This window comes from Pleurodeles waltl, chromosome 2_2 (assembly GCF_031143425.1).
Source record: "Pleurodeles waltl isolate 20211129_DDA chromosome 2_2, aPleWal1.hap1.20221129, whole genome shotgun sequence".
NCBI classification, from domain to species: domain Eukaryota; kingdom Metazoa; phylum Chordata; class Amphibia; order Caudata; family Salamandridae; genus Pleurodeles; species Pleurodeles waltl.
Genome location: NC_090439.1, coordinates 176,598,904 through 176,619,198, shown reverse-complemented (window position 1 = coordinate 176,619,198; position 20,295 = coordinate 176,598,904). Strand labels below are relative to the sequence as shown.

General features: G+C 43.6%; 1 protein-coding gene across 4 annotated transcripts in view; it reads left to right on the top strand.

The window, feature by feature from the left end:
• PTPN3 (protein tyrosine phosphatase non-receptor type 3) overlaps positions 1–20,295 on the top strand; it is a 1,694,656-nt gene that overhangs the window by 618,980 nt on the left and 1,055,381 nt on the right. For 3 of the 4 annotated variants that reach the window (XM_069219598.1, XM_069219595.1, XM_069219597.1), the window contains one exon: positions 20,169–20,276. In XM_069219598.1, the coding sequence (XP_069075699.1) occupies positions 20,169–20,276 (108 nt within the window). The remainder of the gene's footprint in view (positions 1–20,168; positions 20,277–20,295) is intronic. The other variant, XM_069219596.1, reaches the window with a different exon arrangement.

The window sequence follows — 20,295 nt, the reverse complement described above, 5'->3', positions numbered from 1 at the left end:
TTAGCAAAATCAAGAATGCTGCCACCTTTAATGAAATACAGGCAAGATTCCTACCATCTTAAGCTCATCAACTTCTGTAGTTCATCAGAGCAACCAGGAGCCTCAAGACTAAGATCCATTCATAAAGCACTGACCACAGCATCCTTTCTAAACATCTCTATCATATTTTAACATCCCGCCATAACAGTTGCCTTACTCGCAAGGTGCCAAACTTTGGTACATTTTCCAATAATCCTTCTCTGAGTTGATCATAAGGCTACTATTTTGACAATAGTTAGCTCTATGAATTCTTCGCAAGCCACTATCTTAAGAAAAAAGGTCTACTCTTCTAGAGGCCCATGAAAAACGTACACAACATTTTTCTAAGCCAACTGGATCATTCATCACTACAGTTAGAGACACCATTGCCTCATATTTTCCAGTAAATCCAAAAGTTTTAAAAGGCAAAAAAAGTAGCAAAAAATCTTGAAAAGGAAAAGCTATGTGAAGAGAAGAGTCATACGACGGTGGACGAGTTGAGTAAGTCTTTAATGGTTTGTAACACACATTTAAGTATGTAGGATAAAAGGGGCACAGAGGAAAATTAGACGTGTGCCTCAGTCCGTTAGTGTCATGTGGAATGCCTAGACATCAGCAAGCTCCGTCATGGGCATTCCACATGACACGCGGGCATTCCAATCCACATCACAACACTATGCTTATTTGATCCAAAATCGGGAGAAGGAGCAAGTACGAGTAGGTGGATGGCAAGGAAAGTACCTTTGTGTAAACGTGACTAACAGGGTTTCTGAGCCCTTCCATCCTGGGGCCCAGATGACCCTTAATTAGGGTACCTAAGGGACCTAGTAACGTTGGGTAATGACAAGCATTAGACCCCCCAGTATATTAGCATATACTTTCGCTATATGCTGACAGAGGATCTGATGTCTGTCCTGATGTGTTCCATGAGGCAGAGACATTTTAACGATTTAGTGGGACGGGGTACTAATTCTCCTATTCCCCACATCTGTTTTTGATTACTAAGTGGTACCCTATATAGTAAAAAAGCAGACTGGGTTACCACATTGGTTTTTAGTCTGTTGTTTACGGATCCTGAGCTAGTAGCAAGTGCTTCCCTGATCTCAGTGCATAAGCCTGCTCTCCATCAAATCAGGTTTTTGGAGAGTGTGGGGAAGTCCTTTGTTGAAGGCTGACACCTGGTGGTGTGTGAGGACATACTGTCAAACTTTTTGCGTGTCTAGGAGTAGGCTGAGAAATATGTAATGAATAAAATGTGGTAAACTATAACTTGTTAAAAAATCACTTGTCTGCTTTTTTGTGTGAAACACGTTTTGTTTGGAGGCCAGCTTACCCTTGAGGCCCTATTGTCTCTCGTTCCCCCACCGTAGATACTTTCCATGTTTTTTTTTTATTTGGTATCTGATCCAAAAGACCTTGCCCTAAATCCGGAACAATAAAAACCATTTTGTTAGGTTCAAGGCACCTAATTCCACTGCCCACTTGGGAAACTTATTGTTTTTGCCAGTGAAGCACTATGTCAATACATTTTCCTCTCCACGTATGCCCCATTCTGTCAGGCATCATATTGCAAACGCCAGCAAAAAAACACCAAAGACAAATACACCTCAACAGAGTTTTTTTTATTTGTTCTTTTCTCAAAATAGTTGGCCTGATTACGAAGGCCTGCATTAACTCCATCAGTCTTCTAGAAAAATACCATTATAGCAGTGTGAAAAATAGTTACCATTTGCAAAACAAGAAAATATACTGATTTCTCTTCTAGCCAGGAAGTCCACACTAGATCCAGAAAACCTCAAATAGAGAAAAATAGCTCGGCCTTTTCTTGGAAAAATTGAGAAGGTGGTCATTGTGCAAATTCAATAATACATTTCCAAATACAACCCTCTTTCCAGTGACCAACCAGAGTATCAGACAGTAAGTAGTACATAACTAATCTGCAGGTTCTAGATGATAAAGATGAATTCTGCCGTTAGTCTGCTAGGTGTTTCACCAACATTGATACGTCAACTAGGAGATTCTTTTCCACATGCTTTTAATGCATGGACTCTTTGTTGTACTGAATTCGTTCTCAACCTTTCACAAGCTAATAGCCTACATTTTGAAACCCCAAGATCCCTGAAGTTTCCACTGTCCTTTGGAATGTTGCATGTTGTCTCTATCATCCATTGTTTTCAACAGTTCTGTGAAATAATTTACAAGTACACCGCAAGTGACAAAGCGGTGGATTTGATCATATTTCGATTATACCAACTCTTCTCAGTTTCTTGTCCGGAAGATATTAGGTTGAAAAACCTCCTCTCAGAATTGGAACATTGAGTTTAAACCATAAGATGACTCTATTAAGGATTTTGAAAGGGGGAAAAGGAGTTCCTATTTTTTTCTTCTTATTTTTGTTTTATTGAGTTTTGTGGATAAAATTGTAACACATACATTCCAGATATGGTAATGTATAACACTAGTATTGGAACACATATATAACAACAATAACTAGTTTGTCATGCCAGTGCGGGGCACCTTTCCTCCCATCGACATCTAAAGTAAGTACAGTTGACCCAAAAGAAGTTCAGAGAGAACAATCAGCAAAGGCGCAGCACATTGTGAAGATTCCAACAATGAGTCTTCTGGAATTAGAGTTCGAAGGTTGGTCATTGTTAATGCAGTTCAGCAGATACAGGTGAAAAGGCGCCTATATTTGGGCTCTCCCACCATGTCTGACAGAATATGTATAACTTGAGCCCGAAAGTGGTGAATGTTTTACTAGCCCTGGGCCAGGTGGAGGAAGCCAGCATCTAGAGCCCAACATTTCACACAATTGGAAGAGGGCTGCAATATCTGCTTTAGTAATGTGAGTGACATGTGATATAGTCTTTGCAGGTAGCGAAAGTGGATTAAGTGAAGTACTGTTAAACGATAGGGCAGCTGTTTGTGCGCAGCAGAGTTCATGTTCCCTATCGATTGTGAGAACCTAAAGTGCCTGTTCCCAGTGTAGTCTTCATTGTAGTGCAGAGCGGCGTGCTTCTGCCTGCACAGCATTGTAAAGAATAGTTATCAGGGACTTGAGGGACTTTGTGGCTGTCAAGAGTTCCAGGATTTGCATTGGTGTTGGCTCCCGTGAGAAGAATGGTGTACGTGGTCTGACCGTAGCCCTCGAGTAGTAATAGTGAAACCTAGTCTATTGGTGTGCAATCAGGCCTAGTCGTAACTATGCATGTATTGAAGAATTCCCCGTTGTGATACAACTCTCCCCATTTTGCAGTGTTCCTTGCAGTTTTATGCTGTCAGTTGTGCTTGAGTTTTTGCCTCACCCATATGAGGCATGTTGGCAGAACCCAAAGCAGTCCTGGCAAATTTGGTCAAACCAGACCCCTTCAGTACATATAAAGCAAAGGAGCCTAATCACTACCAATACAATTTGGGAACAAATGGCAACACTATAATTTCTGCAAGGCATTTTTCACTATATTTTCTATTGTATTAGCTTTGAAAGCATAGTAATTGTTGACCTCGCAGTGCACCAGGATACAACAGTCTTTGTTGGGACCCTTAAATGAACCCCTCAAAATCACATTCCAAGAGTGCCCCTCATCTCTCCATAGCCCCTCTCTTACTTGTTTTTCATTTGTTTCATAGCCCCTCTTATATCAGTGTAGGGTGTTGGAACACTTTACATCACATACACAGATAGTGTGTAAATCAGTATACAGAAACTTTTACACATGACAAAGGGGACTGCACAATGTAGAATTCACCCGACATCCATACTGGTACGCATAAGAGTGCTTGATCTAGAGAATTACAGACACAGGAGTCAAAATGTAACACAGTGGCTGGGGTTGGGTTTACTAATAAAATTGTATTTCTACCCAAATAATTGCATTTTAACAACATAAGGATGAAGAAAGACTGGAAAAGAAAACTAACTTTCGAACCTGAACCATTCAGTTTGCATGGAGCTCTTTGATGGCAGTTCATAGCTCACTGTCCAAGATTATGATTGTAAGTTATGAACTGCAAGTAACAAAAGACTCTCTGTGACAAAAGCAGTAACTCAATGAGCTACGCTGAAAAAATACAGCTCTGTACGGTACAAGTTTTTTTGCAGCAGGTATATTAATCCTCTGTGCTACGTGAGTCAAAACTGCTGGTAAACAAAAGTCTGATCTCTCACCAGCAGGAAGATTAATCTCCATAGATATCAATCTTGACACTTATTGTTGCCTGAAAGTTTCTGAATACACAAGGAACTCTGCAGCTGGTGCTTTAAACCCATAATAGAATGTAAGTCACAGCATTTACCACTGGTAGTTGTCGCTGTCTTCGGTTGCAACTTGATTGTAGTGGTTGGTAGTGCCCGCCATGGGCTTTTGGGGAAAAGTGAGGGGAGAGAGTGCAGGTACCGAGCAGTCGGCATGACAAATAATTAAGTTACCAGCCGGGACTGTCAGGCAGTTACCAATAAGGTTGCTGATTCGAGCTGGCCTGGGCTTAGCTGTTTGCCTGGCCCTGGCTGGCTGTCCCTGGAACGCGTAGCACCACCACCACGTCTGAGCCAGGGCTTTGTTAGAGAGTTGAGGAGGCTGTGTGAATGTGATGAACTGAGGGAGGAGGGATGAGACTGGGGGTGGGGGCGTGGGTGGTGAGGGGGGGTGACTGCGGGTAAAGGACAACATTGATTATACAGTGGCTGCCATTGGTAGCTTTTTCACATACTACTACAGATTGATGACCCTGTGGTGATTATGTGATTTTCATTTTTTGCTTTAAGAAGGAAAAAAAAACGTTAAGTCCACGTAGTCCCTTACTGGCCCTGGGAGGCTGGAATCGAGAGTGAGAAGTGTGTGATTATGCTGGCCAGGCCTGCTAATTTCGCCACTGAGGACAGATATTGTAGCACTGCTGCAAAACCATCCCCCAGTAACAAAAACACTGGAGAAACGCCTCATGCCCGGTATGGCCAGTCCAACCTTGCATGTTGGGGTGCCCCTCCAAGGAAACCCAGGGCGAGTATATTAGTTCCAGATGCGCTCTGCGCCTCGGGCCGTCCCAAGCCCTCGCACTACTATGCGAGGTGATAATTTTCGAGTGACGCTCATCTGCTCGCTGGAAGAGTTTTGTGGTGAGTAGTGTGGAGAATTCACTATCTGCTTCTACATCAAGGTGTGGCAGATAGGGCTGTGGCTGATACCAGTAATGAGTAAAATGTCCTTGCACACTCAGATAATAAAGTTAGAGGTCAGGAGCTACGAATGCGCCTTTTACATAGGGTAGGCTCAATGTCTCAATGCCTCCCACCTGAGTCAGGGCTGGTGAGTTTGACTAGCAAGGAGTGCAATGTACCAAAGAAGACCCTAGTCAGCGGAATTGGAATGTTTAGAAAAAGATATAAGAAATGCAGCAACATAACGATCTTTGCTAGTGCAATTCTACCCGCCATAGAAAGGGGGAATCTGATCCATATGTTCGTTTTGGCCTCAAGTTGAGACATTGCACATCCATAATTTCTCTCAAAATAGTATCAGTGTTGTGACTCACCACAATACCAAGGTATCCTATTGGGCCCTAATTCCACTCCACCTGGAAGTCTGGGGCGAACTTGGTGGTGTTAAAGGTAAGTGGAAAGATGACTTGCCACTGCTAATTGCAATCCATGAAATAATGACTGTTTAAATGAACTCTGGCGGTTATACTTTCTGGACCACATTAAAAATACTTTGGAGTATAGACAATAGGTAGGACAACTCCACTCAGTCAAAGGCCTTGGTAGCATCTAAAAAGATCACTGCTGAATCTATATCTGGGTGTAGGAGTGCAAAAAGCATAGGTAGGTTTTGAATGGTGGAATGCCCTGGTAAAAAACTGCTTTATTTGGGCTCACTAGTTCACATAGCAGAAGGGGCAAGCTATTGACCAACAGTTTAGCTAACATTTTTACGTTGGTGTTTATGAGCATAGGGGTCAGGAGGAGTTGTACTGATCTGGGGATTTCCCTGGTTTTAGTAAAATGGGGAGGGGGGTGGTGTACGTTTCCTTTAGGATTCCTCAAACCAAACAGTGCCGGTAGAAGTGGGGCCAATATGTCAGAGAACTCCATATAGTAATCAGTAGATATGCAAACTGGTCCTGGGGTGTTACCTGCGTAAAGACTTCTGACACTTTGTCTTCAGTCGTAAAAGGGTGAGCTGAGGTACTTGCGATACATGTTATTCAGCCAAGTTATAGCTGTGTCCTCTAGATATTCTGCTAAATTGTGCGTTGAGAATGAGTGACTGAAATTATACTTAGCGAGATAGTAGTCTGGGAAGCCTGATGCAATGTCTTCAGCTTCCCAAGGGGGGGAACCAGAGTCATCCTTAATACTAATGACATAATTTATTAGCTCAGGGCTTGTGCAGCAAATTGACCAGGGAGCAGCTAGACATCTTGCCCTCATCATGCTTTCTCACTACTGTATATCCCATACATTTGACTTCTCTGAGGGCCGTTTCACTGTACTCTATTACCTTATAATTTATTTGAAGCAGCAATGAGGTTTCCATGCACACCGTTCTTGCTCTAAGTTTTTAATTTCCGTTTGTAGTTCCTTCCTTAGAGGCTTCCCATGCTTTACCAACATCACGTACTGATTGTAGGTTGTTTTGAAAATATTCCAGGATATCCTTCTATCTTTCGCCCCAGAATACCTTGTGTGTCAATGCTTCAGGATTCTCGTTGGTAATATGACTGAAGCATGATTGGAGAGTGTTTCAACCAAGTGTTGCATGTCTGTCGTCTAAGAGCTCACATCATGGGCAGTCACCCAATAGTCTAACCTGTACCACGTGGACTACACTGTTGAGATACATTTAATCAAAGTTTCTGCTGCATGTCTCTCCCACCACATGTCTATAAGGTCGTAGTCATCTATTATAGCCCTCACAACTGCTGGCACTCTGGGATTTTGTCTGACAGCTCGAGGTAACGTATCTAGTTCCAGGTTAAGGGCCAAGTTAAAGTCTCCTCTCCAAAGTATCACCCTGGGAGCTATGTTTGCCTATAATGAGTAGAAAATCTGGGCATCGGTATTGTTCGAGCCATAAACATTAACTTTCGTAATATGCTTACCCATGAGTACACCTTATACCACTGTGTTTCTGCTGTGGTCGTTGCGTAGTGTAAGCCAGTGGTGCAATCGTGTTCCCTGTTTACATCCTATGGCAACTTCTCGGGAATATGAGAAGTAAGAAGACTCATAGGCATGTGCCGCCCACTTGGTTGATAGGACTTTTTGTGTGTGTTTAGTCAAGTGGGTCTCTTGTAACAATGCTATTTCCATATCATGCCTTGTCAAATGTGCATAGGTTTCTCTGATTTTCCAAGGTTTGTTCATCCCTTTGACATTCCATGTAAGGCAGTTAAGTGTGGGAGTCATCTAGAGATAATGTGCATAAAGGTAGTGCTGGTGTGCACGTGTGGTGAAGCAATGTGGACTCTGACCCCTGGTGAGTTCTAGTTGTGTGGCAGTGATTGTGTGAACACATCATAGCTGTATGATAAATCTATATAGAAATGTGCAAACCTTTCCCCTTCCTCCACCAACACAGACACCCTCAGCCCGACCGCGAATATTAGATCTTGTTCCCCAAGTCAACATACACCCCTAGTACCAAATAAAACCCTCCAACAATAAATCAAAACAAACATGTCAGTTTCTGTGGCACCAGCTCAAACACTCTGATGACAGTGGGATGGCCGGGACTTTGATTATTAACTTTAGGCCAGAGGTCTTCTAACTTTTTGATGGCAGGACCCCCTCTCAAGAATTTTTAGGTGTAAGGACCCCCTTATGAAAAAAAAATTATAGAACCTGGTAGTCCTCATCATCAACAATCATAAATGTCCCCAATTCCCACTGCAAACTATTTTGCGGTGAAGAAATAATATGAAACAATATTTGGCAAACTAAATGAGGTGGAGTGGTCAAAAGTGTGGCTAAAAACTCAAGTCCTCATTTATGAGGAATTAGCACAGGGCAGCGCCACAAGTCTTTTTGCTACACTGCCTTACGTCAATTCAAAATGGCTGGAATGGACTGTATTTATGAAATACAGTGCATTCCTGTAATTTCCCCCTGTGCTGGCTCACAAGTTGGCCTAGGGTCTATGAAGGTAGGATTTTTTTTGTGCAAGAAGGGGCACCCTCCTGCACAAAAACAATCCAGAGAGGCATTTTCCTCTTGGTATGTGTGCTGCAGAATGCGACACTCATGGAAAGAGGAATAAAACGGGGAGAAATGAAAACATTTCTCCCCATTAAGTCTGCTCTGGGGAGGCATAAGGTTTTGGCACTGCTCCAGTTTACGTGATTTAGAAAATCTGGGGCAGCGTCAAAATCCATGGATGTTGCGTGGTAACAGCCACCAGGTCCCCATGGAACGCCGACTTGATGCAGGGTAAGGCAGCGTAGCAGCTTGCACTGCTTTGCCTTACTCCGTATCTATAAGGCCATGCAGAACCACGTATGGTGTCTGTGCGTTGCCTCATAGGTATGATTGAGAGGCTTGTGGTGCCGGAGTGTCAAAGAAAGTGATGTTTCAGGAACGCAAGCCTGTCATAAATAGGCCCCAAAATATTCTGTACGTTTTTTTTCAGGTTTTTCACTGTCAGGTAGATACATATAACATCCAGCTTAAATGAAAAAATATAAAATAAAGTTGTTACTCAGTGGGAAAAGCACTGTAGTGCATTATGTACCCTCTATTAGTTAACCCACTGCAGAGGTCTGTGGGTAACCAGAGAGAAGAGAAAGCACTGTGAATATGTAAGTCATTCTTTTATATTTGCATTACACACATTATGAAATAGACTACTAAAAAATTTGCTAAATGTTCTACGATAAAATAGTGCTTCCAAAATATAGATTTTAGTAACACGCACCATGTGTAATATAGTTGTTTTTACAGAACTGTCCCTTCAACGTCTCTTTATGGGTAGTAAACGCTATGTAAATAAAATTACAATTAAAAGCACACACTTCACAGTTCAGTTGTTAACTTTTTTTACTACCACTCAAAAAGAATAAATCTTTGTCATCACAAAGCTTCCAGTGATATGATCAGTACTGGCTCCCAAGCATCCTTTACATTTGCTGATTACAGTTTACATTTGCAGATTAATTGGATGTGCATATTTGCATTTCTTTCAGGCAAGCAGGCACCCTGGCAAGAATGCTTCTTTAGATGTCTGTCCCTCCCTCAGACTCACTTAACAGGAGACTCACTGAATGACAATTCAGCTGAAGCATTTTAAACTATCTAAATTAACCATCCCAGGAAGGCTGTCCTTTTCCAAATTGAAGACATTTTGGATTCAAGGCAGAAGTAGCTGAAGAATACGGGCCCCCCTTCCGATGACGCCACGGCCACCCTGTGGGTCGCGACTCAGTTTGAAGACCTCTGCTCTGGGCACTGCACCTGGAAAGCAAAGCAGGAAAACGCATATGTGCCAGGCCACACTGGTGCTAGCTATATGTCGTGTGAAAGTGCATGTTCAGTTAGGGACATCAGTCCTTCGTTTCTATGACAAATTTCCTGATGCATCGTTTGCTAGGCCACCTAGTTGTGATCTTGAGGCACCGCTGAAGCTCTTGGCTATTTCTTCAAGAATGTCAATACAATCTGTGTAGTAGAAAAAAGGTGTTACTTTACGTTGAGGTCGATCTTCAGGCAAGCGGGGTATAGCATGGCATATTTTATCCCAGCATGCTGCAGCTTCTTTTTGACTGGAGGTATTCCTTGTGAGCCATATGCACTGCTTGAATGAGTCTGGTCATAACTCTGGTAAGTCACTTTTCAGTACGGTATCACAGTCCGTGAAGTTTAGCAATCTGCTCCTTATGGGACGCTCTGGTGCACCTTGCGGAGGCCACAGCATCAAGGACCTGTGCACCTGTTAATACCGGCAAATGAGAGAGATTTTCAGGGCCCACAACAGTGGTCAGCAGTTGCTACACAAACGTCTCCATTTTCCCCTTATCTGCTGTCTCTGGAATACCCAAGATGTGCAGGTTATTACATTACAATCTGGCTACATGATCTTCATATCCGATAGCGTTCTAGTTGCAGATTCCTTACCTTAGAATTTCCCCCAGGTGCAGGCTGGATCTGGAGATTTTTCTTCAAGCAGTACTCTTGTGGGCTGTCAGGTAGCATCGGTCGACTCTGCTTCCGTCATTGGCGTTTTGGCCGCCGTGGTGACATTGCTGTCATATATAGGCGCCACCCTGGTGTGATGATGTCAGTTAATTTCTTTCTGCGCCATGCGCAGATCCAGAGAAGACCTACTCTTAGTCACTTTTTGACTAACTTAAACCGTTATGTCATCATTTTTTACTTTTTGGTGCGTCAAGAGATGTCATAGAAGAGCAGGTTCAAACCGTGTGACTCCTGTCACCGATTGATGTCCGTGATGGATCTGCATCGTGTGTGCTTGCGGTGTCTAGAGAACGACAATGACCATGACGTAACGACATGCTCCGAGGGCCGGGCCATGAACCTGAAGGCTTCGAAGGAGCAGTCCCTAAAGCTCATGGCGCCCCAGTGCTCGACTCTGTATCGCTTCCGGTCTCATTCGAGATGAAAGTCATGAGACCACTCGTGGAGTCATCACCACTCCTCCCTTTCCAAATCTTCAGGATAGTCCGGTCACAAAAAGAAGTCGAAGAAGGCCAAATGTTCTTTGACTTTGCCTCGTCGCTTAGCTGATGCGACGCTGTAAGAGTGTTGACGCTCTAGGCCTCTGTCTGCAGAGCCTACTTCTGTGTCTGCTCCGTGCCTCCCTGACTTTCCAGGAGTCGCCCCAGCCCAGTTGGAGGGGTTTTATGAGGCCATGCGACTCACCTTTTGCATATGACCCCTCTTCGGTGCCTTCAGGGCCTGGTGGGGGGGTCGGATGGGGCCCCCTCAGGTTCTCTGCTGGCGTCTTCGCCCACTGAGGGCCCTTCCGATGTTAGTCATGCAAACAAGACCTTCCCCCATGCCGGCAAAGATGTTGATGCTCCTGATGGCGGTTGGGCCCACAATTGACTTCGACCCACTCCTGATCCCCAACGACCAGCAGTAGGAATGGCATGGCTCGACGTCGGATCCGAGTTTGATGGGGTCTACTCATCCCATGTTGGATTCAGACCCTTCTTAGGTCGAGCGCAGAAGCGTTCTAACGTGTTGTAAACTATCTGTGGGCTTTTAACCACACCCACCGCACTCCCATCTCTTTCACTCATTCATGGGCTTGCCTTTCAAAAATCCTTTGTTATCATTGGTAAATGCTTTACGTTTGTCCCTCCTTGGGGCAGTTTTGTTACAACCTTGGCCATCAACCCTGTTACATGGATATTTGCACGTTTGCTGATACGTTTGACTGCGAGCAAACTTCTTTTTCCTTTTGTGTCTCTCATTCACACTCATGCTCATGGCGGCCGTGGCACTTTGAATCGGCTTGCTTATGTCACCTGGTACACTTTTCATTTTCAATTCTTGTGGCAGGAAATTCCAGTTAAGAATTTACAATGCTAATAGTTAAACTCGAGCAAACAAGAGAACCCTTGCATTGCAAATGCTTGTTACTATGGGTATGAATACAGGGAGGGTTTCGAGGGGTCAATGGACTTCTCCAAACGTTGGCATGCTTTCTCCACCTATCGTGGCTACGATGGAGGGAGCATCATATTCTGTGATGATCAGCAGGGCAGCTGAAGTACTCGACCTTGATGGTCCTTCTGTGGCAGTCAGGGCTAACCACCTGACTGAGGTGCTTCAGCCTGGAGCTTCCACTTCGGAAGCGCTTTTACCCTTCAATGAAGCCCTCATGGATGTCCTTCTGAGTACCTGATCCAAACGTAGCACTGCGGCTCCTGTGAATAGCCCTCCGCCATTGGCCTGCACCGAACGACCCTAAATTCCTGTCTCAACACCCTACGCCTGAGAGCCTTGTCATCCATGCTTCCTCGTCATGTGGCGCATTCCCATCCGCACCCGCGGATTGGAAATGAAAAAGACTGGATCAGAAGATGTTTTCTTCCTCCAGTTTGGCATTGCGGTCTGTGAACACGTATGCCTCTTGGGCCGCTACATCCTTATGGGATGCAGTCACGTAGGTGTTGTCATAGGTCCCAGGGGAGGCCCGAGCCATCATCTCCCTAGCTGATGGGAATCCATCACGACAGACAGGTGGGTTTTGCAAATAGTCTGAAGGGGCTACTCCCTTCTCTTCGAAACTACACCTCCAACCATGCCACGTCTAATGACCGTTTCTCGGAGGATCTTTTGGCACTTCTCTGTGAGGAAGTCATGGTTCTCTTGGCCACGGGAGCCATAGAGAGGGTCCCTGTGCCAGATGTAGGTCGTTGTTGTTATTCTCGCGACTTCCTGGCGCACAAAAAGGACAAGGGCTAATTCTAGGCCTACGGGCCCTCAGTCTTTTCCTCAGGAAGGAAAAGTTCAAAATGCTCACCCTCACTCAGGTTCTTTCTGCCTTGGACCCTGGAGACTGCATGGTAGCGTTGGACTTGCTAGACACTTCCACATACCCATCCTGCCTGCCCACAGATGCCACTTGTTATTTGTGGTAGATCACAAGCACTTTTAATTTACTGGGCTCCCCTTCGGCCTTACCAGCGCCACTTGGGTGTTCATGAAAGTGATGACGGTGATTGCAGCTCGTCTGCACAGGTTAGGAGTTTCAGTCTTTCCCTATCTCGGCAACAGTCTTTTGAAGGTGAGCACACACCAGATAGTTTACTCCCACATTCAGACTACAGTGAACCTTTTGCACTATAAACATGCCAGAGTAACACCTGACTCCTTCTCAGACGCTCCCCTTCATCGGAGCTGTTCTGGACACAGTGTGGTTTCGGGCTTATCCTCCCGAAAAGCAAGTCCAGGATATTCAGGCTATGATTCTGATGTTTCAGCCTCCTTTCTGGATTACGGTGAGAATGACTTTGAGGCTGCTGGGCCTCATGGCCTCCTGCATCCTGCTAGTGACACATGCCAGATGGCATATGTGGGCTCTGCAGTGCGACCTGAAGTTACAGTGGGCGCAGCATCAGGAAAACCTCTCCGACATGGTCGAGACCTCAGAGGGTACTGCACAGGTTCTGCAGTGGTGGCTTTCAAATCACAGTTGGGTCAACAACAGATCCCTCTCCTTTCCCTACCCAGATCTTAGTAGTGACAGATGTGTCACTTCTGGGATGCGGTGGCCACATGGGAGAGGCAGAGATCAGAGGTCTCTGGTGTCAAGCAGAGTCCTGACTCCACATTACTCTTTTGAAGCTCTGGGCGGTCAGGTTTGCATTGAAAGCATTCCTTCCCTTTCTAAAAGAGAAAGTGGTGCAGGTGTTCACGAATAACACCGCCGCCATGTGGCACCACAACAGGCAGGGAAAAGTAGGGTCGTGGACCCTTTGTCAAGAGGCTCTATGCCTCTGTACATGGTTGGAACACCAGGACATAACTCTGGTAGTTCAACATCTGGTGGGCTTTCTCAACGCCGGAGTAGACAAACTCAGTCATCGATGCATAGTCTATCACGAATGGCGACTCCATCCGGAGGTGGTGCAAGGCCTCTTTCAGCAATGGGGCAAGCCTTGGTTAGATCTGTTCGCCTCCACAGAGAATGTGCAATTTTCTGCTGTTTTGCGCATTGGAGTTTCCAAGGCAGCACTCGCTCAGCGATGCTTTTCGTCTCGAGTGGAGCTAAGGTCTCCTTTACGCCTTCTGCTAATACCACTTCTGCCCAGAGTTCTGAAGAAGATCAAGAGCAACCAGAACCAAGTAATCCTTGTGGTTCCAGACTGGGCACGAAGAGACTGGTATCCAGAGCTTTTGGGCATGGCCACTGATCCTCCGATCAGACTGCCCCTTCAGGAGAATCTTCTGTAGCAGCAGCAGGGGACGGTTCTTCTCTCAAATCTGTCCAGTCTCCGCCTTCTTGTGTGAAGGTTGAGCGGCGGCAGTTCACAGGATTCAACCTTCCGCCCAAAGTGTGTAATGTTATCTTGGCAGCCAGAAGTCCCTCCACCAAACTGGTATATGCCTGTCATTGGCACAAATTTGTGGCATGGTGTGCCAGCAAGTCTTTTGATCCCCTTTCTGTACCTCGGCCTGAGGTTCTCCTGTTTATCCTTTCTCTTGCCCAGCAGGGCTCTGGTTCGGGCACCCTCCATGGCTATTTATCTGCCTTCTCGGGCTTTCGCAGATTGCCAGACCAACCTTCCTTATTCAAGTCTCCCATTATTGGGAGGTTCCTTAAAGGACTTACCCATTTGTTTCCTTTTGACCCGTTCAGTATGCCTAATGGGATTTAAACCTGGTCCATACCTACAATATGGGTGCCCCTTTACAATTGTCCACAGCGGCTGTTCACATTAAAAACTGCTTTCCTGATTGCCATCACCTCTGCTCGCAGAGTGAGTGAGCTTCAAGCTCTTTCTTCGAAGCCACCATTTTTATCTGTCTATCCTGATAAAGTGGTGCTTCGTAACAGGGCTTCTTTCTTCCCAAAGATGTTAGTCACGCCTTTTCATGTAGGTCAATCCATCACCTTGCCTACTTTTTATGCACCTCCACATCCCTCTCATGAAGAGGAAAGACTCCACCATCTGGATCCAAAAAGAACATTGGTGTTCTACCTCAATCGTACTAAAGATTTCCGGGAGGTTGATTAACTCTTTATCAGATATGTGGGTGCGAAGAAAGGGCGGGCAGTGCAGAAGCGCACCATCTCGCGTTGGGTGGTGCTAGGCATCAAAATTTGCTATGCTTTGGCGAAGAAGCAACCCCCTGAGGGCTTATGTGCTCACTCCACCATAGCAACTGCTACCACCACAGCGTTAGCACACAAAGTTTCTGTCCTGGATATCAGCCAGGCAGCAACGTGGGCATCCTTGCACATGTTAACTAAACATTACTGCCTGGACAGTCAGGTCCATAGAGACAGCTGCCTTGGTCATTCGACCCTGTAGGACTTTCTAGTATGATCTTGGTTCGCAGCCCACCTCCGAGGATGGCATTACTTGGGTATCTATTCTAAGGTAAGGAATCTGTAACTAAGAAGTCTCTATCAGATCTTCAAGTTACTTACCTTCAGTAACGATAAATCTGGTAGAGACATATTCTAGTTGCAGATTCCTTACCGACCCACCCATCCTCCCCGCTTGCGATCTGATTTCTAGGGACCTCATTCAGGGCCCTAGCTCTGGGGCACCAATTTCAGTGTTCTTTGAGGCTCTGCGCTTTGGCATGGAAAGTCGTGAAAAGAAACTGACGTCGCTCTGCTGAGTCGGCATCTATGTACTACTCCTGACGTCATCACAGCGACTACGACGTCAACAACACCCGCAGAGTCGACCGATGCCACCTAACGACGCCCAAGGGTATGGCTCGAAGAAAAAATCTCCAGATCCAGTTCGGCGCCTGGGGGAAAATTCTAAGGTAAGGAATCTGCAACTAGAATATGTCTCTACCAGATATATAGTTACTGAAGGTAAGTAACTTGTACTTTAAGCATGCCTGTTACGAGAGCAGTTTAAGCAACTCGGTTAAAACTTGAGCAGGTAGGCTACTGTGTATTTATGTTACAGTTTAATCATATAGGTTAACATTTAGTTTGGAGAGTAGGTTTAAATTTCTAAGTAATGTTAACGTTGTATAGAGTAGAGCTAAACCAGGGGTCTCCAACCATTTCTGTAGTTAGAGCTATTTCTGATCAGTGAAAATCATTGTGTGCTACTGGAGGTCAAGCCACTCGTGCAACGTTAGAAGTCCCCTCCACACCCAGTTTCATTAACTTAAAGTCAAATACTATGGTTTTAAGAAAATACTTTGACTAGGGGCACTATGACAGAGCAACCATGTGTGTCAGTGAGAGTGTGGTCTGTGGGAATGTATGAACATGTGTGCGTAGAAATGAGATATATGTGTATGGGTGACTGAGAGCCTATGTTGTATGTACTTATGGAACATGACATATCTTTTGCCATATGTGGTACTGTCACATGTGTAAGATAAACATACTACCATTTTTAATGGGAGAAATGTAAAGTGCAGAAAATTGTGTTGGGAAAAAATGTTCATAACATGGAACATTGTTCTGCACTTAAAATTGTTCCCACTTAAAAAATCTCTGTATTTGTCAGTTATAAATATGATACCATATCTACAAGTCACTGGAAGCAAGATGCCTGTTGTGTATAAATGCAACACCTTGAAATGGGAGAAAATTCAACTGAAGACTTAGGGGGTTATTACAACTTTGGAGGAGGTGTTAATCCGTCCCAAAAGTGACGGTAAAGTGACGGATATACCACCAGCCGTATTACGAGTCCATTATATACAATGGAACTCGTAATACGGCTGGTGGTATATCCGTCACTTTTGGGACGGATTAACACCTCCTCCAAAGTTGTAATAACCCCTTAATGTTTATATGAATTCCATTAAACTCACCATTTAAATGTTCTTCCATTTCAAAGTGTTGCATTTACAAACAGCAGGCATCTTGCACCCAGTGGCCTGTAGACACAGTGATATATTTATTACAGACAAATACAGCCATTTTTGTAAATAGGAGAAATTTAAAGTGAAGAAACATGTTTCATAAAGTATTAAAACATAGTTGGCCTAATTCAAAGTGGAGAAAAACATTGCCTTAATGTTTTATAGGGCTATTTTTATGTGTTTCAGTGTCTCACATTTAGAAAAAATTATAGTATTTTACAGTCATAAAATTGGCACAGTATCTACTGACTCCTGGAAGCAAGAGGTTTGCTCTTTGTAAATGCAACACTTTGAAACTGGATAAAACTCAAATTAAGAGTTAACTTATTCATTAATTTAACTCTTCATTTTAATTTTCTCCCATTTAAAAGCATTTAAAAACAATATTGTGTTCTCATGATCCTAAATTGAGTAGCCTTGGAATTTTATTTAAGGTTTAAATACATCAGTGCTTCCGTTCTTTACATCTGTGAACTGAGCCATAAATCTGACTCCAGCACTGCTCACTATCTGGCCCTGCTCTCTGCAGCCTGAAGATAATAATGTAAAATAAACATAACTTTCCCTTAACTTTAAATAAGAAAATGTTACCCTGTGTTTATTTAAAAATGAACTGAAGGCTGTGAGCTACTTTGAAGGTGTTTATGAGCTACTGGTAGCTCCCAATGGACTGGTTGCAGACACCTGATCCAAACAGTCTACAATTGTAATGGAAGGCAGTATGCCTGATTAAGCAAAGCCTTGCAATAAAAAACAGTTAGCAATAGTGTAGGCAGGGATTTATGCATAAAGTTACAGTTGCATGGGATGTGCCTAGACAGGGTTTTACTGTGCAGGATCATAAATAGTCTGGATCATAGGGATAAAGCCTATCATCATATAATCTGATTGATCACTGCACTAAGTATTTTTCAAAATGTAGAGCTTCATATTTTTCTTGAAGGACAAACAGGAGGGGTTTGTGCAGACTTTTGGAGGAAAAGAGTTCCATATTATAGGCACATACCAGTAAAGGACTGAGAGTAAGTGCTTTCTTTTTTAATCTGTGAGGTTCAAGGAGTAGAGGGTTAGAGCTTCTCAATGTGCGACATCCACCAGACAGGGTGAGTTTTCTATGCCAGGTATTTTGGTGTTCAGTAGTATAGTACTTTATAATTGATACAGGCTATCTTTAGGATTCAGCATGCTTTGATCAGTATCCACTTAAGAGCTATCATAGAGGCAGTGATGTTCTCATAGCGACTTGCTATGGGTGTACTAGTAAGCACAGATTTGATGTCATCTGTCTGCAGAATACAGTGGCTTGTACCACATTGTGGAAGTTGGGTAATGGAATGAATGACTTAATTTTTGTAAGAAGCCAGAATTGACATAGTGCCTTTGGCGGTGGAGTTTAGGTGGGTGATCTTGTTGAGTTGTTGGTTGAGATAGATTCTGAGAGATTTTGAGAAGTCCGTAGTTTTTGGAATGCAGTCTACGGCATTCAAATGGTTTAGCCAGTTATGTAGTGGTGATGTGTTGTGTGTATGGGGGGATATGAAGGAAGTCAGTTTTTAGTGGGTTCAATTTTAGGTGGTTGGTTGAGAGCCAGGGTTGAATATTTCTCATAGTTTGAAAGGGATGGATTATATCCTCTAGAATGTGATTTTGAGGTGGAGCTGAGTGTCATCAGTGTAGAGATTGTATTGTATTTTGGTCTGGTGGAGAATTGAGTTCATGGGTTCCATGTATAGGTTAAAGAGAGTTGACACTAGGATGAAGCTTTGAAGAACTCCTTGTTTGAGATGTGTTGGCTTAGATAGGAAGACCGTTAGCTTAATTTGTTGGAGGAGTGGGAAGAGGAGAATCGTTTAAGTTATTTCTTGTTCAGACTAATTGGTATATTTAAGGTGTTTAGTAGAATGTTGAGTGTACTGTAATGAAAGGAGTAATGAAGTGTCAAAAACTTGATTAAGGTGGCTATAAAATTAAATAGTAAAAAACTGATGTATTCAAAGACTTGTCGCAAATCTAGTTTGGCAGACACAAATCTGTAACACCACATGTCTAGGTGTTTTGCAAAAAACATGTCAGTCTTAAAAAGGAGAGCATACTAACTCAGTTGAAGACATCTGCGAGATGATGGGTTTCCCACTAAAGAATATGTACAATACCTCTCACTTGTGTGAAAGTTGGCGACTGCTTGTTCTTACCTAAAATTCAACTCACAAAACTGTTTTTTCTTAAAGTCGAAGCCTTGACCTAGCAGGATCAGTAACTACCTGGTTTGCTTAGACTGGTACACAGTCATGTCATTGACCGCAGAATAGGTCCTAAAGGGTTGGAGTAGATGTACCACTGGAGGTGCTAGGAATGTCACTAGTTTGTTTCTACTAAATAAACTGAGAATTCTTGCAAATCAGTATTGCTTTGCCAGGAATCTGCAACGTGGGCTGGGTGTCTCTTAGCCCTTCCCACTGGTTCGTATTCAACATAGGTGGCACTCTTTGGCTGTGCCATTTTATTAACTAATTTGTCTCGCAGCTACACCAAGAGGTGGAAAATTGGGGAAAGTGCAAGCAACCGCCTCCGCCGCAGTATCTCTTACAATCCATGTACAGTGCATATCTCAGAAGATGGCATTTGAGTCCAGTGAGTATAGCCTAATATCTGCTCTGTGAATGCCTGCCTGAAGGTGCTATACATTTCCGTTTTAGCGGTGTCCCTGATTTGAGGGAAGTAGTGTGCGTCCTTGGGTCGCTCAACATTTGTACTTTTTGACGGACTAAAACTGCACTTGATTCTTTCTTGCCCAAGATCTGAAAACCATAGTGCTACTGTGGCTCAATGGATGGACGTAGTCTGCCTCTTGCCAAAAGTATTTTTCGTCCTACAGCATACCGGGGCCCTTCCAACTACCGCCTTATGCAGCTGACACATCTCCCGTCTCTTCATTTCGCAGTGAAGAAACAGGAAAAATAAAAAAATGTCACTTTGGGATACCCGTTGTGCCAGCTTGGGAAACGCAGATTAAAGCTTGTAGTAAAATGTTTATTAGTACATCTTATGCTAATAATATACAATTCACTGTTTAATTAGACCGACTGTACTCAGAAAATATAAAAATGTGTTTGACTGTTGTGGGCTTTCTCACAACCCACAATAACGTTGTATTTGTACTTTTCTATGCTGGGAATTTGATTTGTGTTAGTTGGTTTATAGTTTTCTGGGCATGGTCACACTGGTATGCAAAGAAAATACTTCTGCTGCAGACATTGCTGATTACTGGAGTGCAAAGGACTTGCTTGAAATTAGGTTGGTCTCCTTGGATTAAGCTGTGTTCCTATTAGCATTATTTTCCTTGCGTCATTTATTTTGATGAATTTGCTTTATGGTAATAATTAAGCCTGCCTTGCTGCACATTACATTAAATCAGGGCTGATAAATTAGAAACAGAAAGAGCCTTTGGAATGAACACATCGAAACGAGTTTAAATTCATCATTAAATTCAAAATATTGCATAATCATTTTTAGACACGACTGATAGTTTCATAATCTGTTCTCACCTTTTGATAACTTTAATTTATGTCATGGAAGATTATGAGCTTGATGTTGGGAATTCCTTTTGTTTCAGAAGCATGATGCAGGCCAGGCACTGCTGGATTTAGTCTTTAATCACTTGGGTGTGACCGAGAGGGAATATTTTGGATTACAACAGAGTGAAGATTCATTAGATGCACCTGTGAGTATAATTCAAACAA